The following is a 27,025-nucleotide window of genomic DNA, read 5'->3' on the forward strand; positions in this document are numbered from 1 at the left end:
CTACGCGCCCACAGCGCCATCATGTGGATCCCTTCCGCATTGCATCAACATGATGTCTGTGTACCACTTGTAAAAAGTACGAGTTATGTTTTTTCTCTCTTGAAACTATTTACAGTACATTCCAATCTGGAGTAATGAATAAATCCCATACACAATTTAGAACAAAACATTATTTATTGCGGTCATTTGTCACTGTGTTTAGCAAGGCTACATCAATTATGAAAGAAACAGAAAATGTTTATTCCAATTAGAATTTTGTTAACCATACAGTAGCATTGTTTACGTATGAAGATGCATATATGTATGAGGGGGAAGGCCACAGGTTAAGGTTAATAGTCACCCATTGGGGGTTCCATGTAGTCTCAAATCAAGGCATAGCTCAGTTTAATATGTACAATGAAATGGCTATTTCATTCTCCCGAATCGGTGAAATAACTTAATATTGTATTATTGTTTTGTTACCTGTACAGACTATTTCTGTTGCTTATTTGAAAAACTAGATATCAGTCTTGTAGACGTGTTTGGTTGTTTGTCCCCATGACACTGTAGACGCGGATGCCTATTTCACTTCCTCAATATCCCCAGAATGAATCTAACATAACTTAAATTAATAACAGATTTTAAGAGTTTTTGCCGAGGATGTTTTAGTTGCGCGATTTTACATCTAAGGTGTTTGGTGCAGTATTTCTCAAGTTAAAAAAACGAACAAAATCCACAAGGTGTTGTCTTACGTAAACAAAGTCGGCGCTGCTGGGCAGGTCTGTCTCACTGTCTATGCTATTGGATGAAGCGCAATCGCTGCAGCTGTTCACCCCATGTTAGTGGGCAAATGGTCATCGTCAAATCAAAACCCAAACCTTAATTTACCCGTTGTGACGCACGGATGTTCCAAACGCCGTTATAGACGAGACTGACTTTTTGACCAAATGTATCCAATTTACACTTTGTCCATTTTGACACTCGAATAACTGTTTGACTCATATCGATGCCACATAGGCCATCTTCAAAGGGATTTGTTGCTTTTTAAAGGCAGTCGCTCCTTAAATGTAGAGTATAAACCTAAAATATGCCTAAAAGTTAACAAAATAGATTTTAATAGATGCAACAGGATATCTTTAAATCAGTAATCTCCTATACTGTTCCGAAAGTAGAGAATGTTGTATTATATGTGATAAAAAGAGAATACACAACCAATCAGGGTGAAAGCCTATTCAATATAAGAACCGTGCTTTGCAACTGTGTAGCACAGACTGTGTACCAATACTGTAGTAAGGTCACTTAAAATTCATGTGGTCCTAGAAAGCTTTGGCTTTGTCTCATTGTACCCTATAATCAAACTCTCACAAACATTAAAAGGAAGTGATAACTTTCCCTTGATTTTCTTCATAAACAAAACTAAGAGGGGCACATTCAGGCACTGAGGGGGGCACCATGGTCACATCCCTGCCTCTGGTTGTGAGTGGGAGGACGGGATGTGGCTTTGCAGGATTATCACTGCATGCGCCTCTCTGGCACCAGTTTGCTTGGCTCAGAGCAAATCTCTCTCCCTCTCCTCACTCATTTTATCATTCTTTATTTGTGGTCATTTTTTATCATTCATCTCCCTTCTCTTGGGATCTCTTGCTCTCACTCTCTGACTTTCTCTCCCCAGCATGAGATTCTCCTCCTCCACCACCTCGAGCTCCTCGGTTCCTAGCACCTGGCTGGTAAAGCTGAATGGCAGGCCGATCCTGATGCACAAGGGAACAAAATGACTATGGTTAAGAGACAAAAGAAATTGACAAAAGTATTCAGGAATGTGATCAGGAAAAAATGGTATAAATATAATAAAAAGTATCCCAATTACCCCAAGTCAAAACATCAGGACAGAATTATTGATTGATACAGAAAAATGTATATGACTAAATTCCAACAAAGACTGAAGTTACTACCTTGTTTCTTAAACGATCTCTTTTAGCTTTCTCCTCCCTCAGGGTTTCTTCTGACTTTTTAGGCTTATCGGTATGGCTTGAAGTATGGCTTACAGAGTCTCCTGCATTCTCGCCCTTTCTCTTTTCCCAGACACGATCTCCTTTCTCCTTTTTCCCTTCGTCCTCTCGCTTTCTGTACGAGTTCTCTCCGTCGTGCCGTTCCCTCCTCCTTCGTCGATCCTCATCCTGTCGTCTGATGCGCTCCTTCTCTTTCTGCCGCCGTTCCCTCTCCCTGTCTCGTTCGCGGTCCCTGTATCTTTCTACGTCTCGCTCTCTGAAGTCTTTGTGTCCATCTCTATGTCCCTCTTTGTGTCCATCTTCATCAGCTCTGTGAAAGACAAACACATTAACATGAATACAATATAAGCCTTAAGGATCGTACCCTTTTCCCCCTAAAATGAAATAGCCAAATCTAGCTGCCTGTAGCTTAGGACCTGAAGCAAGGATATGCATATTCTTGATTCCATTTGAAAGGAAACACTGAAGTTTGTGTAAATGTGAAATTAATGTAGGAGAATAACACATTAAATCTGGTAAAAGATCATTCAAATTAAAAAACATGCGTTTTTTTTTGTACCATCATCTTTCAAATGCAAGAGAAAGGCCATAATGTATTATTCCAGCCCAGGCGCAATTTAGATTTTGGCCACTAGATGGCAGCAGTGTATGTGAAAAGTTTTATACTGATCCAATGAACCATTGCATATCTGTTTAAAATGTTTTATCATGACTGACAAAATGTGCCTAAAAGGTTTATTAATACATTTAAGTTCATAATTGTGCACTCTTCTCAAAAAATAGCATGGTATTCTTTCACTGTAATAGCTACTGTAAATTGAACAGTGCCGTTAGCTTAAATTCTTGTTAATCTTTCTGCCCATATCAGATATGTCTATGTCCTGGAATTGTATTTTGTTACCTACAACCTCATGCTAATCACATTAGCTCAACCGTCGCGTGGGGGGGGGGGGGGGGGGGGGGGGACGACGACACCTATCCTGTAGAGGTTTTAAAGACCTGTAACATCTTTAAAAAATAAAAATACAAAAATGGCAGTGACAACTTACTTCCGTGATCCCCTCTCCTCCCTGGTTTCATGGTTTTGGCGCTTCTTCATATCAGAACCCCCTGGGACTCTGTCGTCTTTCATTTTGTCCTTCTCAGGTTTCTTTGACTTCTCTTTAGGCTTTTCCACATCCACGTCATCTCCCCGGTCTGGTTTTCTCAGGAGCTGAACAGAGACGAACGCATTACCAACATGTAAAAAGCAGTCTGTTATTCTGCTACAATCGCTTCGGGATCCCCTGTATCATCACGCAGTTGAGTAGTTTGAAAGAATTCCTCCTTTCCATACCTTGATTTTTGGCTCCTCCTTTGCCTGGTCTTTATCTTTCTCTGCAGTTTTGTCTCCTTTCTTAAACTTCTCGGCTTCTTTGCGCTTCCTCCTGTCCTCCTCCCTCCACTTTCGACGTTCCTCGTCCCGCTGGCGCTTCCGTTCTAGCTCTCGTCTCCTCCTCTCCTCTTTCTTTTCCTCACGGATTCTCTGACCATCAGCAGTCAACGCCACATGAATAGTCTGTCCAGCCTCATATACCATGCAAGAGAAGCACAGCTAAAATACATAGATTCCAAACTGGCTATACATACCTGTTTGTTCTTCAAGAAGTCCAAGAGGGGAGTCGTTTTCTTAGCTAAATGCGGAGAAAATAAGCAAAATCATCTATTACTGAAATACCCCTTGGCAGACTACTTGATCTCACATTAACACTCATCTAGCGTGTTTCAACAGAACATTTTTACCACCATGTTTACATACCCACTAGTTCCTTTGTTTTAGCCTCTATTTCTTCCAGTAGAGTCTCAGGAGTGGATGTAAACTTTTCATCATCACCATTATAAATCTCCAGGAATTTCTTGTAGTCAGCATCTAAAGAACAAACAGTGTCTCAGTGGGACATTACAGCTAGAGGATCTACACTGAACAAAAATATTAAAACGCAACAATTTCAAAGATTTGAATTGAGTTACAGTTCATATAAGGAAATCAGTGAATTGAAATAAATCCATTAGGCCCTAATCTATGAATTTCACATGACTGGGAATACAGATATGCAGCTGTTGGTCACAGATACCTTAAAAAAAAATGGTAGGGGCGTGGATCAGAAAACCAGTCAGTATCTGGTGTGACCACTATTTGCCTCATGCAGCATGACACATCTCCTTTGCATAGAGTTGATCAGGCTGATTGTGGCCTGTGGAATGTTGTACCACTCGTCAATGGCTGTGCGAAGTTGCTAGATATTGGCGGGAACTGGAACACGCTGGCGTACACGTCGATCCAGAGCATCCCAAACATGCTCAATGGGTGACATTTCTGGTGCGCGTGCAGGTCATTGGAAGAACGGACATTTTCAGCTTCCGGGAATTGAGTACAGATCCTTGCGACAGCATTATCATGCTGACAATGGGCATCAGGATCTCATCACGGTATGCCTGTGCATTCAAATTGCCATTGATAAAATGCAATTGTGTTCATTGTTCGTAGTTTATGTCTGCCCATACCATAATGCCACCACCACGGGGCACTTTGTAAACAACGTTGCCATCAGCAAAACGCTCGCACACACGACACCATTTGCCCAGTACAGTTGAAACCGGGATTCACCTGTGAAGAGCACACTTCTCAAACGTGCCATTGAAGCCGAGCATTTGTCCACTGCGGATGGTTACGATGCCAAACTGCAGTCAGGTAAAATCCCTGGTGAGGATGACGAGCATACAGATGAGCATCCCTGAGACAGTTTGACAACTTGTGCAGAAATTCTTCAGTTGTGCAAACACAGTTTCATCATCTGTCCGGGTGGCTGATCTCAGGACGATCTCGCTGATGAAGAAACCGGATGTGAATGTCATGCATGGGCTGGCGTGGTTAGCTTCTTGATATGCTACACATCAGGTGGATGGATTATCTTGGCAAAGGAGAAATGCTCAGTAAAGGGGATGTAAACAAATATGTGCACAAAATTTTAGCGAAAAAGGGATCTTTTGGGATCTTTTATTTCAGCCCATAAAAACATGGGAACAACACCTTACATGTTACATTTATATTTTTGTTCAGTGCATTTGGAAAGTATTCAGACCTTTTGACTTTTTCCACATTTTGTTACGTTACAGCCTTAGTCTAAAATTTATAACATTCATTTTTTCCTCACCAATCTACACACAATACCCCGTAATGACAAACCAAAAACCGGTCTAGAAATTTTAGCAAATGTATATAAAAACAGAAATATCACATTACATAAGTATTCAGAACCTTTACTCAGTACTTTGTTGAGGCAGCTATTACAGCCTCAAGTCTTCTTGGGTATGACATTACAAGCTTTGCACATCTGTATTTGGGGAGTTGCTTCCATTCTTCTCTGCAGATCCTCTCAAGCTCTGTCAGGTTTAATGGGGAGCGTCGCTGCACAGCTATCTTCAGGTCTCTCCAGAGATGTTCGATCGGGTTCAAGTCCAGGTCCTGGCTGGGTCATTCAAGGACTTGTCCCGAAGCCACTCCTGCATTGTCTTCGCTGTGTGCTTAGGGTCATTATGTTGGAAGGTGAACCTTTACCCCAGTCTGAGATCCTGAGTACTCTGGAGCAGGTTTTCACCAAGGATCTCTCTGTACTTTGCTCCGTTCATCTTTCCCTCAATCCTGACTTGTCTCCCAGTCCCTGCCGCTGAAAAACATCCCCACAGCATGATGCTGCCACCACCATGCTTCACCGTAGGGATGGTGCCAGGTTTCCTCCAGACATGACGCTTGGCATTCAGGCCAAAGAGTACAATCTTGGTTTCATCAGACCAGAGAATCTTGTTTCTCATGGTCTGAGAGTCCTTTAGGTGCCTTTTGGCAAACTCCAAGCGGGCTGTCATGTGCCTTTTACTGAGGACTGGCTTCCATCTGGCCACTCCACCATGAAGGCCTGATTGGTGGAGTGCTGCCAAGATGGAAGAACCTTCCAGAAGGACAACCATCTCCACAGAGGAACTCTGGAGCTCTGTCAGAGTAACCATCGGGTTCTTGCTTACCTCCCTGACCAAGGTCCTTCTCCCACGATTGCTCAGTTTGGCCGGGCAGCCAGCTCTAGGAAGAGTCTTGATGGTTCCACATTTCTTCCATTTAAGAATGATGGAGGCCACTGTTCTTGGGGACCTTCAATGTTACAGGAATTTTTGTACCCTTCGCCAGATCAGCGCCTCAACACAATCTTGTCTCTGAGCTCTACAGACAAATCCTTCAACCTCATGGCTTGGTTTTTGCTCTGACATGCACTTCCAACTGTGGGACATTATGTAGACAGGTGTGTGCCTTTCCAAATCATGTCCAATCAATTGAATTTATCACAGGTGGACTCCAATCAAGTTATAGAAACATCTCAAGGATGATCAATGGAAACAGGATGCACCTGAGCTCAAGTTCAAGTCTCATAGCAAAGGGTCTGAATACTTATATAAAGTATTTTCAAACATTACTAAAAACCTGCTTTCACTTTGTCATTATGGGGTATTGTGTGTAGTTGATTATATTTTAATACATTTTAGAATAAGGCTGTAACATAACTAAATGTGCAAAAAGTCAAGGGGTCTGTATCCAAATGCATTGTACATGGTGTGCAATTGCAACCAACCAACCATATAATGACTAATGTAACATTTTCACCTTCATCGATTGTTCCACTTTTGGCATCCTTTTTCTTACTCCTTTTTTTGGCAATCTTTTGAAAAGGAGCAAATTCAACAATGGCTGGATATTCCTGCCCTGTTGAAAACAAAGGGGCAACACTAATACACAATTCACTCAGAACTTGCTGCAATGTAGGGTTATATTGTGTGGTTCTTATTAGATGTCAAACGTATTATTACTTTTTTACCCATTTTTCTCCCCAATTTCGTGGTATCCAATTGGTAGTTAGTCTTGTCCCATCGCTGCAACTCCCGTACGGACTCGGGAGAGGTGAAGGTCGAGAGCCGCGCGTCCTCCGAAACACAACCCAGCGGAGCCGCACTGCTTCTTGACACAATGCCTGCTTAACCCGGAAGCCAGCCGCACCAATGTGTTGTATGGAAACACTGTGCACCTGGCGACAGTGTCAGCATGCATTGCGCCCGGGCCGCCACAGGAGTCGCTAGTGCGCGATGGGACAAGAACCTCCCTGCCAGCCAACACCTCCCCTAACCCAGACGACGCTGGGCCCCATGGGTCTCCCGGTCATGGCCGGTTGCGACAGAGCCTGGACTGGAACCAGGATCTCTAGTGGCACAGCTAGCACTGCGATGCAGTGCCTTAGAACACTGCGCCACTCGGGAGGCCTTAAACGTCAATCTTTTAATGAACTGAAATGAATCACACCTCTATTATCAATGAACACATATCCATCAAACCGGTCTCTGAAAAGGACAATATCTTCCTGATTCTTGAAGTTGATGTATGCTCTGGCGAAGACGTGGGGGTACATGCTGTACAGGAGAAAAGCTAAGTAAGTAACCAGGGTACCAAATATGTGATTATGACAGACAATGGTAATCAACAACAGACTATATGCACCTGCTGTCATTGGAGAAAAATTCGAGGTAGTCCACTTCTGGAAGTGGCTGCAATTGATCCTCCAGTTCCTCCTTGGTTATGCTAGGAGGCAGACGTCGGATAATGATCTGTGGAAAAACAAGTCACTCAAATGTTAGCCAACTTATCAATTGAATATCCAAGCCTTCAAAGCCAGATGGTTAAAATAGCAGCGTTGGTTTTCAGCTAAGTATTGGTTAAGTTAGCAGGCTCACTAGCTAAATACATTGAACAAAAATATAAACGCAACACATAAAGTGTTGGTATCATGTTTCAAGAGCTGAAATAAAGATCCCAGAAATGGTCCATACGCACAAAAAAAACATATTTCCTTATTTATCTCAAAAAGTTTGCGCACAAATTTATTTACATCCCTTTTAGTGAGCATTTCTGCTTTGCCAAGATAATCCATCAACCTGACAGGTGTGGCATATCAAGAAACTGACTAAACAGCATGATCATTACACAGGTGCACCTTGTGCTGGGGACAATAAAAGGCCACTAAAATGTGCAGATGGATGGAGCATGCAATTGGCATGCTGACTACAGGCATGTCCACCAGAGCTGTTGCCAGATAATATAATATTAATTTCTCTACCATAAGTTCCCTCCAAAGTTGTTTTAGAGAATTTGGCATTATGTCCAACCAGCCTCACAACCGCAGACCACGTGTATGGCGTTGTGTGGGCAAGCGGTTTCATGTCAACGTTGTTAATAGAGTGCCCCATAATGGCGGTGGGGTTATGGTATGGGCAGGCATAAGCTACGGACAACAAACACAATTGCATTTTATTGATGGCAATCTTAATGCACAAAAATACCGTTGGGAGATCGAGGCCCATTTAAGGTATATGTGTCCAACAAATACATATCTGTATTCCCAGTCATGTGCAATCCATTGGGGCCTAATGAATTCATTTAATTTGACCGATTTCCTCATATGAACTATAACTCAGGAAATCAATGAAATTGTTGCGTTTCTTTTTTTTCAGTATAACTTAAATATCTCTTCAATATGCAACATTCAAAAGCTAGCTAACGTTAACCAACTTCAATTATAAAGGTTAATCACCCCTGCTCTACTAGCTAGCTAGCTTGCCAGCAATACAGGAGTAGCTAGCCTAGTGAAATTCATGTAGCTAGCTAACGTTAGCTATTTTGGCTTAGCTAGCTAGCTGGCTAATGTTGTTAGCTGGCGTACCTTCGTCATTGCTTCTTTCTTCTCCGGCTTTGGCTTCTCCGTTTTTTCAGTATCTTCGCATTTTATCTCCATAATTTTCTCAATCGGACGAGTGTTTTCCTTGTCCTCTTTCATCGTTATGCCATAAACCTGTTGCAATCTACAGTCCTGTATCAACTTTTTTTACTTGCTTGTTTGCTAACGATTGTTGATTGGCTTTTGGGAGACCAAAGATTATGGATATACTGACAAGATACTACATCTCTCTACGCCCTAACAATGGGAGCCGTTGTCCACAAAGCAGCACGGCGGGCTATCTAGTTCCCGCCTATCCTTTCTTTGGATTGGTGGATACAGCTCATTATTGTAATCACGCTTTAATATTTGACGAGGGTTGTTGACGTCAACTGCCTGTATTCAATTGAGATGCGACGCTACTAACCTCGTGACATGAATATGCATAGCAATTTCGAGACATCTCCGATATAAATTGTTTTTCTCACAGTTGCCGGGATGTTACGTGTCCTACTTATACCAGTACACTCGTAACAACTTAAGCATTACGAAACTTGTATTCGATCAAATAAACCTCACGTAGCAAATAAGCCATTATTTTGGGGGGAACCAAATTCGACACTCATTGACCTCCATTGAAACACTCCTTGCTTGGTGGGCGAAACATCGAAAAAAACGTCACCTGCTTGGAGGGAGACCGACTTTCCGCCGAGTTGGGCCGCTCTCTTCCGCTTCCTCAATGTGAAACTTCCGGAAGTGAACGGATGACCGTGAACTATTCAGGTCGGTCGACATTTTGTTAGCCTTTCTTAGCAAGTTAGCAAAAATAAACTGTCGTATTTGGCGTGTCTGACAAATAAACGCCTTTGTCACTTGCGTCACCCACATTGCAGCTATGTGGTATGAAATTCTTCCCGGTCTCGGAGTCATGACTGTTTGTCTCATCCTTCCTGGGGTTTTCACTGCACAGATCCACAAACTCACCAACGGGGGGAAGGTGAGAGATATTTGCTTACCGATGAGTTGAATGACTGCAATAGTTAGCTAGCTAAATGTGAAGTTTTGAACAGGTTGAAGTAATACCATTCGCTAGTTCTATATACTAAATTAGCTATGCTAACACTTCTTCTCTTTGACTTTTAGGAAAAGAGAATCGCCCGGGTTCCATATCAGTGGTATCTGATGGAGAGAGACAGACGTGTGTCAGGAGTGGATTTGTATTACAAATCGAAGGTAAACAGGCAATTCATTCACGTTTATGCAATAACGAAGTACTGTAACGTTATATTACTAGTGTCTGTCAGGCATTGCTTAGGCCTACCTACATCTTTCTCTTCTTTACAGGGACTTGAGAATATCCACTGATCCCAGATCTCACCTATGGAATGGATTTCTGTCAGAATTCGTTGTACAATAAAAGTTATTTATTGTCTGAATTAACCAGTTTCTTTGTGTAGTTACTGCTGATTATGTTGAAAACCTTATGAAATAACACGTCGGGTTTACAGAGTTTTGAATGTATTCAATAGACAATTTGTAACTACTTTCTATGGCTCCTAAGGAATTGCTCCTATTCACTGATATCAGGGGAGGACAGCTAATAATAATGGCTGGAGCGAATGGTATCAAACACATGCAAACCATGTATTTGATACCATTCCACTCCAGCCATTACCACAAGCCCCAACTAAGGTGCCACCAACCTCCTGTGACTGATATTCATAACATGTTATGTCCGTCTGATGTATGCAGATGTTTGGTTCTAGATGACCCTAGTTGCTTGACTGGGCACGTATCAGGTCGTCTTTACTGCAGTCATGCTGCACATATATCATGTGGTTCCTGAGATGTTAAACACTTGAATGAATCACATTCAGTATTCTCAGAGCGTAATGATATCTGAAAATCTGTGTAACATGACTGCATCAAAGATGGCCTGGAACACAGCCTATCATTCCATTCAAGGATTGGCCTAAGGGTGCATTCATAAATTCACTCTGGCTATCTACTCTGATTTCAGAGCACTTTTGAGTGTGCTAGAGCGCAGAATAACTGATGAATTTAAGAATGCTCAACACCCGTTGAATATGGCCGTTGTCAGTAAACGTTGGCTTTAAATTGTTGCCAGCAGCACCGTTACAGTCACCAGTGCTCTGGATAACATAAAAACAACTTAACCAGCTCTGCTAGGGGTAGTCAAATGGTCAGTGAGCTTTTCTCTAACTTGTCTGGAAGTAGCCATCAAGCTAGACGGCTTGGATGCTTGACTGCTCCACCAGAGCGTCCAGTGCACGCTCTGAATTTACGAGCGCACTCTGAGTTGCAATCTTGCACTCCAGATTCAATTTACAAACTCACCCTAAGTAACCTGCTCCACAGACTCACTGATCTACAAATCTACCATACACTCAGCATTGTGCCATCTCTGTACATAAGAGACTGGTGGTATTGAATTTCAAGGACATCATAAGGCTGCACAAGCACATCGTGCCAAAGAATTACAATTCTTCCAGTCTAGACAGACTATATGTATTTACTGAGGCCAATGCCTGTTAAATAAATGCACAGCTCCTTGGCATCAAGGTTTAGAATAATAAAAGATTAAACATTTTGATCAAGATAGAACATAATAATCTATACTGAACAAAAATATAAAATGCAACATGTAACATTTTGGTCCCATGTATCATTTCATGAGCTGAAATAAAAGATCCCAAACATTTTCCATACGCACAAAAAGCTTATTTCTCTTACATTTATGCACACATCCCTGTTAGTAAGCATTTCTCCTTTGTCAAGATAATCCATCCACCTGACAGGTGTGGCATATCAAAAATCAGATTAAACAGCATGATCATTACACTCTAAAATGTGCAGTTTTGTCACAGCACAATGCCACAGATCTCTTAAGTTTTGAGGGAGTGTGCAATTGGCATGGTGACTGCATTAATGTCCACCAAAGCTGTTGCCAGAGAATGTAATGTTCATTTCTCTACCATAAGCCACCTCCAACGTCATTTTAGATAATTTGGCAGTACGTCCAACCGGCCTTACAACCGCAGACCATGTGTAACCACGCCAGCCCAGGCCTTCCACATCCGGCTTCTTCACCTGCAGGATCGTCAGACCAGCCACCCGGACAGCTGATGAAACTGAGGAGTATTTCTGTCTGTAATAAAGCCCTTTTGTGGGAAAAACTCATTCTGATTGGGTGGGCCTGGCTCCCAAGTGGCTGCGCCAATGCCCAGTCATGTGAAATCCATAGATCAGGGCCTAATTAGTTTATTTCAATTTCCTTATATGAACTGTAACTCAGTAAAACCATTGAAATTGTTGCATTTTGTGTTTATATTTTTGTTCAGTATATAATACATTTCCCAGAGAAAGATCCAACCTCATTTTAAACATCAACTAAATTGACCTATTACATAAAGCCCAACCATTTTTAAATGATTTATTAATTCTGAATATGTAATGTGTGATATTACATACACGTTTCCTATGTTAAACATTACATAGGTAGAAGGTTCTGGGATGGATTTGATTTACAATGAGTGTACAAAACATTAGGAACACCTTCCTAATATTGAGTTGCGCCCCCTTTTGCCCAAAGAACAGCCTCAATTCATCGGGGCATGGACTCTACAAGGTGTCGAAAGCGTACCACAGGGATGCTCGCCCATGTTGACTCCAATGCTTCCCACAGTTGTGTCAAGTTGGTTGGATGTCCTTTGGGTGGCGGCCATATTCAACGGGTGTTGATACACACAGGAAACTGTTGTGCGTGAAAAACCCAGCAGCGTTGCAGTTCTTGACAGTAAAACCAGTGCGCTTGGCACCTACTACCATTCCCCGTTCAAAGGCACAGCAATCTTTTGTCTTGCCCATTCACCCTCTGAATGGCACACATACACATTCCATAACTCAATTGTCTCAAGGCTTAAAAATCCTTCTTTAACCGGTCTCTTCCTCTACACTGATTGAAGTGGATTTAACAAGTGACATCAATAAGGGATTCACCTGGTCAGTCTATGTCATGGAAAGAGCAGGTGTTCCTCATGTTTTGTACACTAAGTGTATGTTAGGATGCACAATATTGTAATAGCCCAATACAAAATGGCTCTCCGGATGGGTCTCCAAATCTATACACCATACATCTGCATGGTCCAGTCTTGTGCTTGTCTTTGAATACGTTTGCTTTGTGACAAACAAGCACTTTCCAATATTCAATTGACTACTTTCTAAATAAACAAAATAGTCCACTGTGTCAGAGAGGCTTTAAAATATAAGTAATATAAGCCTAATTCCCAATACAAAGAGGAAAAAAATAACATTCTCAAATCATGAAACGATGAGAAAATAAACACAACGAAAGACAATGTTGGGAGAAAAAGTTATCCGAAGCTGAATGTTCCCGAAAGGGGAGGAACAAAAAGGCTAATTTGTCCTCTTTGCCTTTAGTTTTCCTGTACACCATTTCTCTGAAGCTGGAGAGGATTTTGCTCTCCCTCTTTCCTCCTGGTTGAAGGATGCCAAGGCTCTCTTTTCATCCACACTGTAGATCTGGTTTTCCTTTCTCAGACGCACAGCCTCCATACGACGATGTCTGGGGGGGTTACAAAATTGCAATGAGCGTTACAAAGCAGTCAACCAAATGTGTAAAATATGATGAAATATTGGAAATGTCCAAATGAAAACAGAAGAATAGTAATGTACCTGCTACCGCTCATCACGAAGCCAGACATCTCAAAGGTTGCGATTTCGTCACTAGTCAACCTGATTTCACCTCTTCTTGGGATACGCTTGCCTGCTTTCACATATTCTGCCATAGCGGCACCCTCACCTGGCAGCAGGGCATGACCAAAACTAGGGGGAAAGAGAAAAATGATGTAAATCAATAAATCAGCCCTTCATTGATAATAAAAAAAAGAATAGGGCTGCATTTTAAAAGCTGAATATAGTGTGGTAGTCGTTAAAAACTGTGGAAGCAAGTTGTATGTACCTAGCAGCACACTAAAATTAAGGCGCTTGGGTCATATTCACTAGGAAATATACTGGGCTACCTGATAGTGTCCAATTAGAAATGCTGGTTTTCGTTTTCCATCGCAAACCATTCTATTAAAGTGCAAAACATTTTGCTACAGTGTGCACTAACAAATATGACCCTGGCTTTGTTTTCTACTTAATGCCACATAATTACAATGTGATTAACTACTGTCAAGAGTTGTAGACAGTGTGGAGTATCCCTTATAATGTTAATAGTAAGCTATTAACATCTCTAAAGTTATAATAAAACGTGGTAATAAAGTTATTATAATTTCATAACAACATCTGAGAGGAATTTCAAATTGTTTCCATAACTTTGCTGTTGCATAACCCCAGCCACAGCACAAAGTAGATTATTGAATGTAAGAAAGATTACTCTATGCATACTTACTCGAGAGGCTTGTCGTCCTGGGACAGGTGGGTGAGTGGGGCCTCTGGGCCCACCATGTGTTCGTCGATGCAGGTCCTCTCCACCCACAGATCCCCGTTGGTGTCCTCCTCTGACCCGTCGCTGCTGGAGTCGCTCGCTGACTGCTTGCGGTTCTTCATAGTCTTCTTCTTCTCGGACTTCTTTGACCTGTGAAGAGAAGACAAAACACGGTTAAGGAAAATGCTGTAGTGTATAGGTATGTCACGTATTTATGTTATGGACGGTTAGAGGTAGAATGTAGATTCATTTACTTTTTGCTCTTCTTTTTCACTTCCTCGTCTGAAATAAAACAACATTAGAGGGTGAAATAAACTTAGCCAGACAAGCAGCCTTTATAATTGAATTTAACCTTTTTTAATGTGAAACATTTCTCAACACCAGAATCCGACTCTTCCTCGCTGTCATCGGAGTGTTTCTTGTTCTTCTTTTTGGATTTCTTCTTCTTTTTCTTCTTCTTATCATCTACGAATTAGAGTGCACTTGTCTTGATCTCTCCCCAATTCAAGGGTGTAATCAGAACATACATTTGACTTACTACATAATATAGAATGCCCAGTTTCCACTTTGTTCTTGACTAGTCGATGCATGTCATTCAGTCAGATATAGGCTAACTCAGGGCAGACTTTCATAAAAAATTATTATAAAGACTACTACAGTAGCTAATTCAGCACACTCACCAGATGAGCTTGAATCTGAGCCTCTGTTTTTCACATACTCTTCAACTGGTGAATGGTCATCAGAGCTTATTGGAAAAGGTCACAAAATGATCTAAATTTAGATAATTTGATAGTTGGTGTGTATAGCCCAACTCTTCATAATCCTGTACTTGATTAGTTGAATAAGATGCATAAGAATAAGTTACTCTGGCGCCATTACTCTTGGTGAATAGCCCCAGACCTCAGGTGATCCAAGTTCACCAATTCTCTCCCTCATTATGTGAAGACATCAAAACTATGAAATAACACATATGGAATCATGTAGTAACCAAAAAAGTGTGAAACAAATCAGTAATATATTTTATATTTGAGATTCTTCAAAGTAGCCACCCTTTGCCTTGATGACAGCTTTGCACACTTGATGACAGCTTTGCATTTTCTCAACCAGCTTCATGAGGTAGTCACCTGGAATGCATTTCAATTATCAGGTGTGACTTGTTAAAAGTTAATTTGTGGAATGTCTTTCCTTCTTAATGTGTTTGAGCCAATCAGTTGTGTTGTGACAAGGTAGGGGTGGAATACAGAAGATAACCCTATTTGGTAAAATACCATGTCCATATTATGGCAAGAACAGCTCAAATAAGCAAAGAGAAACGACAGTCCATCATTACTTTAAGACACGAAGGTCAGTTAATCCGGAAAATTTCTTCAAGTGTAGTCGCAAAAAATATCAAGCGCTATGATGAAACTGGCTCTCATGAGGACCATCACAGGAATGGAAGACCCAGAGTTACCTCTGCTGCAGAGGATAAGTTAATTAGAGTTAACTGCACCTCAGATTGCAGCCCAAATAAATGCTTCACAGAGTTCAACAGACACATCTCGACATCAACTCTTCAGAGGAGACTGCGTGAATCAGGCCTTCATGGCCAAATTGCTGCAAAGAAACCACTACTAAAGGACACCAATAATAAAGAAGAGACTTGCTTGGGCCAAGAAACACGAGCAATGGACATTAGACCAGTGGAGATCTGTCCTTTGGTCTGATGAGTACAAATTTGAGACTTTTGGTTCCAACGTTGTGTCTTTGTGAGACGCAGAGTAGGTGAACTGATGATCTGCGCATGTGTGGTTCCCACCGTGAAGCATGGAGGAGGTGTGATGGTGCTTTGCTGGTGACACTGTCAGTGATTTATTTACAATTCAAGGCACACTTAACCAGCATGGCTACTAGGAGAGTGATGGAGTGCTGCATCAGATGACCTGGCCTCCACAAATCACCCGACCTCAACCCAATTGAGATGGTTTGGGATGTTGTTGTCTTAGCTCTCTCTTTATGTAGTGTTGTCTCTCTTGTCGTGATGTGTGTTTTGTCCTATATGTTTTTTTAGTTTTTTTATTTTAATCCCAGCCCCCATCCTCGCAGGAGGTCTTTTACCTTTTGGTATGCCGTCATTGTAAATAAAAAATAGTTCTTAACTGACTTACCTAATTAAATAAAGGTTAAATTAAAAAATGAAATACTACAGCATTCTGCAGCGATACGCCATCCCATCTGGTTTGCGCTTAGTGGGACTATCATTTGTTTTTCAACAGGACAATGACCCAACACACCTTCAGGTTGTGTAATGGCTATTTGACCGAGAAGGAGAGTGATGGAGTGCTGCATCAGATGACCTGGCCTCCACAATCACCCGACCTCAACCCAATTGAGATGGTTTGGGATGAGTTGGACCGCAGAGTGAAGGAAAAGCAGCCAACAAGTGCATAGCATATGTGGGAACTCCTTCAAGGCTGTTGGAAAAGCATTCCAGGTGAAGCAGGTTGAGAGAATTCCAAGTGTGCAAAGCTGTCATCAAGGCAAAGGGTGGATATTTGACAAATCTCAAATATATTTTGATTTGTTTAACACTTTTTTGGTTACTACATGATTCCATATGTGTTATTTCATAGTTTTGATGTCTTCACTACTTTTCTACAATGTAGAAAATAGTTTTTTTTAAATAAGAAAAACCCTTGAATGAGTAGGTTTGTCCAAATCTTTGACTCGTACTGTATATCCATTGATTCTTGAAGAATATAACTTATAAATGCCTCATGAGCTTAGTTCAACTGTCACACTCCATGAGAACCCAAAATATAAGCTTGTTTTTCTCCAATGTTTGTAAACATTGTAAATGTAAACAACCACTGTATAGCCTCATAACATGGTTAAAACAATAATTTTGATATCATGGATGGCCAGTCCTTGCATCCATAGCTCTGTCTATTAATCTGAGTGGTTACATTTCTCCAGGCCCATCCCTCAGCTTTTTACCAAAAAAGTGGATTGTCAAGATATCAAAGTGTCACCAACAAAACATTTAAACAATAGGCCTGCAGCAAATGCTGCATATGGCATTCATTTTTCACATGTAAATAGCGCTAGTAGTGCTCAAAGCATGCCATTCCATGAGCACAACATTTCTTTTGTGATGGGTGAGAAGAACCCTACATAACCAACCCATAAAGTAAAATTTAACATCCATATATGGCCAGCTATGTAAACTTTAACATTGATTTATCCTGCAACAGATTTGGTTCAATTGGTTACATACATTTGTGTCTTTTTCTAATGCCTCTTAAGGGGAAAGTAATCTAAAAGTAACTGCATGTAATCAGATTACATTACTGAGTTTGGGTAATCCAAAAGTTACGTTACTGATTACAATTTTGGACAGGTAACTAGTAACGGATTACATTTAGAAAGTAACCTACCCAACCCTGCTAGTAGCTACTTCCCTCTCCATACTGGCCTGATATTAGCTACTTCACTCTCCTTACTGGCCTGATATTAGCTAAACTATCTAGCTACTTCCCTGCAGGACAGCAGTGCTCGGCAAGCAGGACTTGGAAGCGAAAGACACTGCAAATATTCTGGGTAATCATTTCATTAGCTGTTCAGGAGTCTTATGGCTTGGGGGTAGAAGCTGTTGAAAAGCCTTTTGGACCTAGACTTGCCACTCCGGTACCGCTTGCCGTGTGGTAGCAGAGAGAACAGTCTATGACTCGGGGTGGGTGGTCTTTGACAATTTTTAGAGCCTTCCGCTGACACCGCCTGGTATAGATGTCCTGGATGGCAGGAAGCTTGGCCCCTGTGATGTACTGGGCCGTACGCACTACCCTCTGTAGTGCTTCGCGGTCGGAGGCCGAGCAGTTGCCATACCAGGCAGTGATGCAACCAGTCAGGATGTTCTCGATGGTGCAGCTGTAGAACCTTTTGAGGATCTGAGGACCCATGCCAAATCTTTTCAGTCTCCTGAAGGGGAATAGGTTTTGCCGTGCCCCCATCACGACTGTCTTGGTGTGCTTGGACCATGTTAGTTTGTTGGTGATGTAGACACCAAGGAACTTGAAGCTCTCAACCAAGTTCCACTATAGCCCGTTGATGAGAATGGGGGTGTGCTCGGTCCTCCTTTTCCTGTAGTTCACAATCATCTCATTTGTCTTGATCATGTTGAGGGAAAGGTTGTTGGCCTGGCACCACACTGCCAGGTCTCTGACCTCCTCCCTATAGGCTGTCTCATTGTTATCAGTGATCAGGCCAACCACTGTTGTGTCATCAGTAAACTTAATGATGGTGTTGGAGTCGTGCCTGGCCATGCAGTCATGGGTGAACAGGGGAGTACAGAAGGGGACTGAGCGCGCACCCCTGAGGGGCCCCCGTATTGAGGATCAGCGTGGGGGATGTGTCGTTACCTACCCTTACCACCTGGGGGGCGGCCCGTCAGGAAGTCCAGGATCCAGTTGCAGAGAGAGGTGTTTAGTCCCAGGGTCCTTGGCTTAGTGATGGGCTGAGGGCACTATGGTGTTGAACGCTGAGCTGTAGTCAATGAATAGCATTCTCACATAGGTGTTCCTTTTGTCCTGGTGGGAAAGGGCACTGTGGAGTGCAATAGAGATTGCGTCATCTGTGGATTTGTTGGGGCGGTATGCAAATTGAGAGTGGGTCGAGGGTTTCTAGGATAATGGTGTTTTATTTTGGCCATGACCAGCCTTTCAAAGCACTTCATGGCTACAGACGTGAGTGCTACGGGTCGGTAGTAATTTAGGCAGGTTACCTTAGTGTTCTTGGGCATAAGGACTATGGTGGTCTGCTTGAAACATGTTGGTATTACAGACTCAGACAGGGAGAGGTTGAAAATGTCAGTGAAGACACTTGCCAGTTGGTAAGCGCATGCTTGGAGTACAAATCCGGGTAATCCGTCTGGCCCTGCGGCCTTGTGAATGTTGACCTGTTTAAAGGTCTTACTCACATCGGCTACAGAGAGCGTGATCACACAGTCGTCCGGGAACAGCTGATGCTCTCATGCATGTTTCAGTGTTACTTGCCTCAAAGCGAGCATAGAGGTAATTTAGCTTGTCTGGTAGGCTCGCGTCACTGGGCTGCTAGTGGCTATGCTTCCCTTTGTAGTCTGAAATAGTTTGCAAGCCCTGCCCGTCGGAGTCTGTGTAGTACGACTCGATCTTAGTCCTGTATTGACGCTTTGCCTGTTTGATGGTTCGTTGGAGGGCATAGCGGGATTTCTTATACGCTTCTGGGTTAGAGTCCCACTCCTTGAAAGCAACAGCTCTATCTACCCTTTAGCATAGTGCGGATGTTGCCTGTAATCCATGGCTTCTGGTTGGGGTATGTACATATAGTCACTCTGGGGACGACGTCGTCGATGCACTTATTGATGAAGCCAGTGACTGATGTGGTGTACTCCTCAAGGCGATCGGAAGAATCCCAGAACATATTCCAGTCTATGCTAGCAAAACAGTCCTGTAGCTTAGTATCTGCTTCATCTGACCACTTTTTTTATTGACCGAGTCACTGGTGCTTCCTGTTTTAGTTTTTGCTTGTAAGCAGGAATCAGGAGGATAGAATTATGGTCAGATTTGCCAAATGGAGGACGAGGGAGAGCTTTGTATGAAAAATAAATGTTTTGTCATACCCGTGGTATACGGTCTGATATACCACGACTGTCAGCCAATCACCATTCAGGGATCGAACCAGCTGGTTTCTAAAATGTATTATAAATCAAATCAAATTTTATTGGTCACATACACATGTTTAGGAGTTGTTATTGCGGGTGTAGCGAAATGCTTGTGTTTCTAGCTCCAACAGTGCAATATCTAACAAATTCACAACAATACACACAAATCTAAGTAAAGGAATGGAATTAAGAATATATGAATATATGGACGAGCAATGTCAGAGCGGCATAGACTAAAATACAGTAGAATATAATACAGTATATACATATGAGATGAGTAATGCAAAATATGTAAACATTATTAAAGTGGCCAGTGATATAAACAGGGTGGTTCGAGCCCAGAATGCTGATTGGCTGACAGCCGTGGTATATCAGACCGTATACCACGGGTATGACAAAACATTTATTTTTACTGCTCTAATTACATTGGCAACCAGTTTATAATAGCAACAAGGCACCTCAAGGGTTTGTGGTTAAGGCCTGTATCCAGGAACTCTGCGTTGCACATAAGAACAGCTCTGAGCCATGGTATATTGGCCATATACCACACCCCATTAGGCCTTATAGATTAATTAACTCCTCCTACACATTTACTGGATTGGTTGAACAGTGCAGAAGAGAACCTCCCCCGAAAGTTGAGTATGTAGGGGATCAAGTGACTTCACAAACCCTTGAAACAATTTGTCGTTAGATTGTGTGAGTCAGACAATGCTAACTAGCTGGCTGTGCGAAAACACAGCTGTGAGACCAGGTGGTAACTAATTAACTTGCACACGCGAACTACATTTACCTCGAGATGCAGGCGTTTTGTCTCTGGCGTTGATCATCATTCCTGCCGCCACCTCGCTGATTGTTGTACCTCTCGCGGGGGTTTTCCATACGAAACCCTTTGGCATTTCTCTCTCTATCTCGGAAATTCGATGAGGTTTATGCTCTTCTTCATTTTTGGGGGCCTTGGGCATGGGACCAAAGACTGGACTGGAGTCGCGAGATCGACTGCTGCTGCCAGTTCGGCTCCGTCGTCTTCTGGGGCTTCTCTGTTCTTGGTCGGACAGAGGCGTAGCTAGCGTTTTTTATGCTAACATCCTAAATTCGAGAGCTTGGTAAAGAATAAGCATTGGGCATGGGACCAAAGACTGGACTGTAGTCGCGAGATCGACTGCCGCTGCCAGATCGGCTGCGTCGTCTTCTCTGTTCTTAATCGAACAGAGACGTAGCTAGCGTTTTTTATGCTAACATCCTAAATTCGAGAGCTTGGCAAAGAATAAACAGGAATGACTACCTAATCTGCTGTTTCGGTCATTCTGCGTTGTTTATATACGAGCTTCAAAAACAGTACATGATGGGGTGCGAGTGTAAACAGGTCCCCCTTGAAACAATGCAGCACGATGCTCTTAGTTCCGCGTAGTACGTTAGACTGGAACTGACTTTAAGCAGTCGCTTAAGCAATGTCGCTGGCTTAAAAAATAATAATTATGGTCTGTATTAATTATCTCAAATAATGCCATTGAACATATCTAGTTTCAAACGTTTGAACTGCAGCAAATGTGTAGATCTCGCTACATGGAACTATTTTGAGACAGAATTGTTGCGACTCCTGTTGGCCATGCATGAACTAGCAGTAGGTCACACCGACGGTAACAAGGAGATTGACGTTTTGTTGTCTACAACCATCTACCGATACTTCGTTTGGAAAGAGAACATCAATCATACGGCTAGGCGTTACAGGTAAATGCAAGTGTTAACTACTTATAGAAACCAACATCGTATATTGGCCCCATACAATCATTTTGTAATGATGGAAGATCAACTCTCACCAAAAGGCCGCGAACCAGGAAGGGGACATCCGTACCTCTGTTAATAGCTAGCTAACTAGATCCTTTTCATATAATCAATCAATATGAAGCCGTATTTCCCTAATGTAAAATAATACATTGTATAGATACAAGGCTACCTTAAATCACTACCATAATAGCTTTTTATTTGAAAAATATATTAGATGTGATTGGCATGCAAGACTATTGTGTAGACCGGCCTTCTATTTGTGAATGGTGTTAGGCTAACTAGCTAACGTTAGCTATATGGCAAGTTACAAACAATGCATATTCGTTTTCGCTCTCTCCTCCCCCAAAACTATTTGTACAGACCTTGACTTTTATTGATCAATTATGGCTTTAGCTCGTTAGCCAGCTAGCAATGTAGCTAGTTTGCCAACTATTTTATAAACCCCAACAGCCAGCATAATGGGTAGCTTGCTGACTCCCTCTGTCTTTAAAACAATGAGCTACTATGAATGCATGATAAGGTCACCCAACAAGAAGTGAAAGGTGATTTGCAATTTACCACTAATAGGGCAGTAAAGGAACTGTAAGACCTGGGATGGAGGACGTTGTTGTATATTGATATATAATAGACTGTCAAGTGAATGCATTTATTTGTTGCTTTTGTCTTCACCACACAGGGATGTCGGGCCTAAAGCTGATCTCTGCAACTGACACCCGGTATTCAGGAACGGTGCTGAAGTCGATGAATAGACAACGAAATAACGGATTGTTCTGTGACGTGACCATAATTATACAGGACCGTAAATTTCGAGCGCACAAAAACATATTGTCGGCGTCGAGTACTTATTTCCACCAACTCTTCTCAGTGGCTGGACAGGTGATTGAGTTGAATTTCATAAAGGCGGAAATCTTTGAGGAAATCCTGAATTACATTTACAGTTCGAAGATTGTCCGCGTTCGCTCTGACATGCTCAAGGAGCTTATCAATGCTGGGCAGATGTTGGGGGTGAAGTTCATTGCGAATTTAGGCGTACCGCTCTCACAAGTCAAGGGCCTACCTGGCCTGTCCAAAGACACGGAAAACAATGAGGTGAGCTCTGTAGACAAGAACAGTACAGAGCCAACGATGCCCATTATCACCGAGTCCTTTTCACTGTCTGCAGAGGAGTTCAACCAGACTGACCGAAGTACGGATCAGGACTCAGACGATGACATTATGTTTGTGTCCAAAACGGACGCCATCAAAAAATGCAAGCCCTCTGAAATCATTGATTTGGATGCACCTGAAACAGAGGAAGCCTCTGTGACAAAGCAACCGGGAGAGGCCAGACCCCCTGCTTTGACAAAGGACCAAGAGAAAACAGTCAAAGCAGCCCCGCACCTCAACAGCTCTCCTCAGACCCTGCGAGACCACAGTCCTCTGAACAGCCCTATGGTGTCCCCTGACACCAGTTCCAATATTCCATCTTCACCTGCTGTAGCCTCGTCTTGCAGCACATCCACAACGCCAGCTAGAATTGGCACTTTCATCCCCAAACTCCACAGCACCTCCCTGCTTTCAGAAACCCCAGAGATAATAGGAATCCATAAGAAGCAGGTCACACTAGCTCGAAAGGGCAACTTAAAAATCAAGCTCTCGGATGTGACGTCACCAGGCGGATTCATCAACGAGGCAGGCATTAGCATTCCCCAAGCGGCTGCAGCTGCAAAAAAGACAATCACACTAGATAAGGCCTCGGAGCTCGGCTCACTTTCTCCAGGCTGCAAGGTGTATGCCAATATCGGGGAGAACACATATGACATTGTCCCCATGAAGGACGATCCCGGGGAGGGATATTCTAAAAACAGTAGAGGGGCAAAGAGGTCTCTGATGGCCACACCTCTTCAACCTTTCAACACCTCTCAACTGCCACAGGGTGCTTCGAGCAAGAAGAAGGCCAAAACCGAGCAGGAAGATCACTATGAGCTCATCATGGACGGGAAGACCTTCTTTGTGTGCGTGGTCTGTAAGCGACCCTACGTGTGCCTGACAAGCCTCCGGCGCCACTTCAACACCCACTCTTGGGAGAAGAAGTACCCATGCCACTACTGTGACAAGGTGTTCGCCCTGGCTGAGTACCGGACGAAACACGAGATCCACCACACAGGTGAGAGGAGGTACCAGTGCCTGCTGTGCAACGAGATGTTAATCAACTACCAGCTACTGTCAACTCACTGCAAACAGGCCCACAACCAAGACCCGTCTGGGAGGAAACAGAAGGACGACACCGACAACAACTTGTACCGCCTGCTCCCTTGCAAAACGGTGCAGTTCAAGACCTACTCATATGAGACAGACGGTTCAGATCCAAGAGGGGTCCCTATTATCCAAGACGATGGGAGGGTCCAGCACATTAACCCTGGAAGGGGGCAGCCCAACCCACTACCGTTAGAGTCCACCCAGGGCAAGATGTTGAACTGGGATGACATATTTGTGGCGCCTGAGGCACAGCCTCGACCAGCTGCACACGCCCACCGACCAGGGAGCCACCCCATCCAACCTCCACCAGGCTCGTCTGAGTTTGAGTTTGTCATACCAGAGACCTACTGAGCAGGGTGGCTCACCGATCTGTGCCTTGTCAGTGGGGTCCCCTTTTCGAATTCTGTTTCCTGGGTCCATGTCAAATGTCATCCATGTTGTCTTTTTCAGATGTTCAACAGTTGTTTTGTAGGAAGTTCCTATGTGCACTAGCTAACCCATCTGGAGTGTAGTATGACTTTTGTTCTTATCAAGCTCGTCATTGAACTGTCTATTGTCTCATTGTATTTCTACTGACCCTTTTAATGGTAAATATTTCCAAGAATTTTGGAGTGCTCATGCTGTTCAACAGAAGGACCCTCAATCTAGTCATATAAATGTATTTATTGTTAGTATGTATTTTATTTTGTGATTCTTTTTTTTATGTAGGCAAAGTATGTTATGCCTTTGAGAATATACTGTACAGTTTATTTTCAAACCCCAGAGATTGTATCGGGATGCAGGATATTGATGGAATTAATTGATGACATTCAATAATGATACTGAAATGATGCTCTTTCTGCATACAGGGATTCAGATACCAGCTCATTGATGGGATACATTGCTTAAATAGCATATGTGTCGATTTAAAATCTGGATTGTTCAATTTTCTATTGTATTATTTTTGTGCCACAAATGAAAAGGCAATGTGCACAAATTACTGGTCTTGCTGTGTTAGTAATTAATGATGATTATAACACTTTTGCCCAATGTTGAAAGGAAACGCAATTGCAATAATTATTTAGTATTTGAATTGGTTGCACAAACCTATAATTTAAGATTTACTTATGTCCATTAAATATTGAAGTCCTTGCAAATGGTTTGATCATGACTTACCTTATATGGTCTACTCTTTTGTTGGGACCTTTTTTTTCCTTTCATATGCTGGCCATATATTTTGCAGTCTTTCTAAAAGTCATGTTCTGTCAAGGATGCCCGAAGCTGCCTGCTACTCTGTATGTATAAAGTTAGCCTACGTAGTGTATCATAGTACTCATGTATCTCATTGGAATCATGTTCCTTTTTCTTCCCAGTCTTGTCTTGTCAGTATGTAGTTGAATAGACTTGGACTGTAGAGCTAACTTGACATTTTATACTGCTTCAGTATGTCCTTCAATAAGGGAACTTCCAGCTTTTATGGTTTAAAGAAAAATTACAAAATTAACAGTGGTGTCTTCTACATAATTGTGCTAAACACCTTTTTAATTTTAAAATGTTCTTTGTTTAAATAATGTATTTATTAGGTCTTAGTGCTGAACAAATGTTAATAAAGTAAATAAAACCAAAGTGTGTCTCATTTCACAGAAGGGAAGAAATCTATAGCTTGAGATGACTGTCCTTTTAGTATGAAGAAGGATAATTCTGGTTGTTGTCCTGACTCCCATAGTAATGAAGGAGGATACATCTGGTAGTTGTCCCAACTCCCATAGTAATGGAGGAGGATGAATCTGGTAGTTGTCCTTACTCCCATAGTACCGAAGGAGGATATATCAGGTAGTTGTCCTGACTCCCATAGTAACGAAGGACGATGAATCTGGTAGTTTTCCTGACTCCCGTAGTAACGAAGGAGGATACATCTGGTAGTTGTCCTGACTCCCACAGTAATGATGGAGGATAAATATGTTAGTTGTCCTGACTCCCGTAGTAACGAAGGAAAATAAATCTGGTAGTTTTCCTGACTCCCATAGTAATGGAGGAAAATGAATCTGGTAGTTGTCCTGACTCCCGTAGTAATGAAGGAGAATAAATCTGGTAGTTGTCCTAACTCCCATCGTAATGAAGGAGGATACATCTGGTAATTGTCCTAACTCCCGTAAAAATGAAGGAGGATAAATCTGGTAGTTGTCCTAACTCTGATAGTAATAAAGGAGGATACATCTGGTAGTTGTCTCAACTCCCATAGTAATGCAGGAGGATGAATCTGGTAGTTTTCCTGATTGACGTAGTAACGAAGGAGGATAAATCTGGTAGTTGTCCTAACTCCCATAGTAATGGAGGAGGATGAATCTGGTACTTTTCCTGACTCCCATAGTAACAAAGGATAATACATCTGGTAGTTGTCCTAACTCCCATAGTAATGGAGGAGAATGAACTGGTAGTTGTCCTGATTCCCATAGTAATGAAGGAGGATACATCTGGTAGTTGTCCTGACTCCCATAGAAATGAAGGAGGATAATTCTGGTAGTTATCCTGATTCCCATAGTAATGAAGGATTATAAATCTGGTAGATGTCCTAACTCCCATAGTAATGAAGGAGAATACATCTGGTAGTTGTCCTAACTCCCATAGTAATGGAGGAGGATGAATCTGGTTGTTTTCCTGATTCCCATAGTAATGGAGGACGAAGAATCTGGTAGTTGTCCTGACTTCCAAAGTAATGAAGGGGGATAATTCTGGTAGTTGTCCTGATTCCCATAGTAACGAAGGAGGATACATCAGGTAGTTTGCCCAACTCCCTTAGCAATGGAGGACGATGAATCGGGTAGTTGTTCTGACTCCCGTAGTAACAAAGGAGGAACAATCTGGTAGATGTCCTGACTCCCATAGTAATGAAGGAGGATAAATCTGGTAGTTGTCCTAACTCCCATATTAATGGAGAAGGATGAATCTGGTGGTTGTCCTAACTCCCATAGTAATGAAGGAGGATAAATCTGGTAGTTGTTCTTACTCCCATAGTAATTAATTAGGATAAATCTGTTAGTTGTCCCAACTCCCAAAGTAATGGAGGACGATGAATCTGGTAGTTGTCCTAACTACC

General features: G+C 42.3%; 4 protein-coding genes across 5 annotated transcripts; 2 read left to right on the forward strand and 2 right to left on the reverse strand.

The window, feature by feature from the left end:
* Nucleotides 1-155: 155 nt before the first annotated feature.
* On the reverse strand, nucleotides 156-9,144 carry upf3b (UPF3B regulator of nonsense mediated mRNA decay). 2 transcript variants are annotated; one of them, XM_038993673.1, is made up of 10 exons: nucleotides 8,783-9,144; nucleotides 7,564-7,670; nucleotides 7,369-7,475; nucleotides 6,679-6,777; nucleotides 3,787-3,897; nucleotides 3,618-3,661; nucleotides 3,325-3,513; nucleotides 3,038-3,201; nucleotides 1,932-2,298; nucleotides 156-1,730 (listed from the first exon to the last, which is right to left on the reverse strand). In XM_038993673.1, the coding sequence occupies exons 1-10, from the start codon at nucleotides 8,894-8,896 to the stop codon at nucleotides 1,593-1,595; spliced, it is 1,440 nt and encodes a 479-aa protein (XP_038849601.1). In that variant the 5' UTR covers nucleotides 8,897-9,144; the 3' UTR covers nucleotides 156-1,592. The 2 variants fall into 2 exon arrangements, with proteins under 2 accessions (XP_038849601.1, XP_038849602.1); XM_038993674.1 differs by lacking the exon at nucleotides 6,679-6,777 and having other exon boundaries at nucleotides 8,783-9,142.
* A 367-nt stretch (nucleotides 9,145-9,511) lies between these two features.
* Nucleotides 9,512-10,216, forward strand: LOC120048009 (NADH dehydrogenase [ubiquinone] 1 alpha subcomplex subunit 1-like). The gene is made up of 3 exons (XM_038993675.1): nucleotides 9,512-9,773; nucleotides 9,920-10,009; nucleotides 10,121-10,216. The coding sequence occupies exons 1-3, from the start codon at nucleotides 9,672-9,674 to the stop codon at nucleotides 10,139-10,141; spliced, it is 213 nt and encodes a 70-aa protein (XP_038849603.1). The 5' UTR covers nucleotides 9,512-9,671; the 3' UTR covers nucleotides 10,142-10,216.
* Nucleotides 10,217-13,103: 2,887 nt separating this feature from the next.
* On the reverse strand, nucleotides 13,104-21,305 carry LOC120048011 (NF-kappa-B-activating protein-like). The gene is made up of 7 exons (XM_038993677.1): nucleotides 20,717-21,305; nucleotides 14,930-14,994; nucleotides 14,631-14,714; nucleotides 14,504-14,531; nucleotides 14,214-14,399; nucleotides 13,493-13,642; nucleotides 13,104-13,382 (listed from the first exon to the last, which is right to left on the reverse strand). The coding sequence occupies exons 1-7, from the start codon at nucleotides 20,803-20,805 to the stop codon at nucleotides 13,214-13,216; spliced, it is 771 nt and encodes a 256-aa protein (XP_038849605.1). The 5' UTR covers nucleotides 20,806-21,305; the 3' UTR covers nucleotides 13,104-13,213.
* LOC120048010 (transcriptional regulator Kaiso-like) lies at nucleotides 20,609-25,548 on the forward strand. The gene is made up of 2 exons (XM_038993676.1): nucleotides 20,609-21,654; nucleotides 22,388-25,548. Exon 2 carries the CDS (start codon nucleotides 22,390-22,392, stop codon nucleotides 24,298-24,300), a length of 1,911 nt encoding a protein of 636 aa, XP_038849604.1. The 5' UTR covers nucleotides 20,609-21,654; nucleotides 22,388-22,389; the 3' UTR covers nucleotides 24,301-25,548.
* Nucleotides 25,549-27,025: the final 1,477 nt, after the last annotated feature.

The sequence above is a fragment of the Salvelinus namaycush genome, chromosome 5 (genome assembly GCF_016432855.1).
Source record: "Salvelinus namaycush isolate Seneca chromosome 5, SaNama_1.0, whole genome shotgun sequence".
In the NCBI taxonomy this organism is placed as follows: Eukaryota; Metazoa; Chordata; class Actinopteri; order Salmoniformes; family Salmonidae; genus Salvelinus; species Salvelinus namaycush.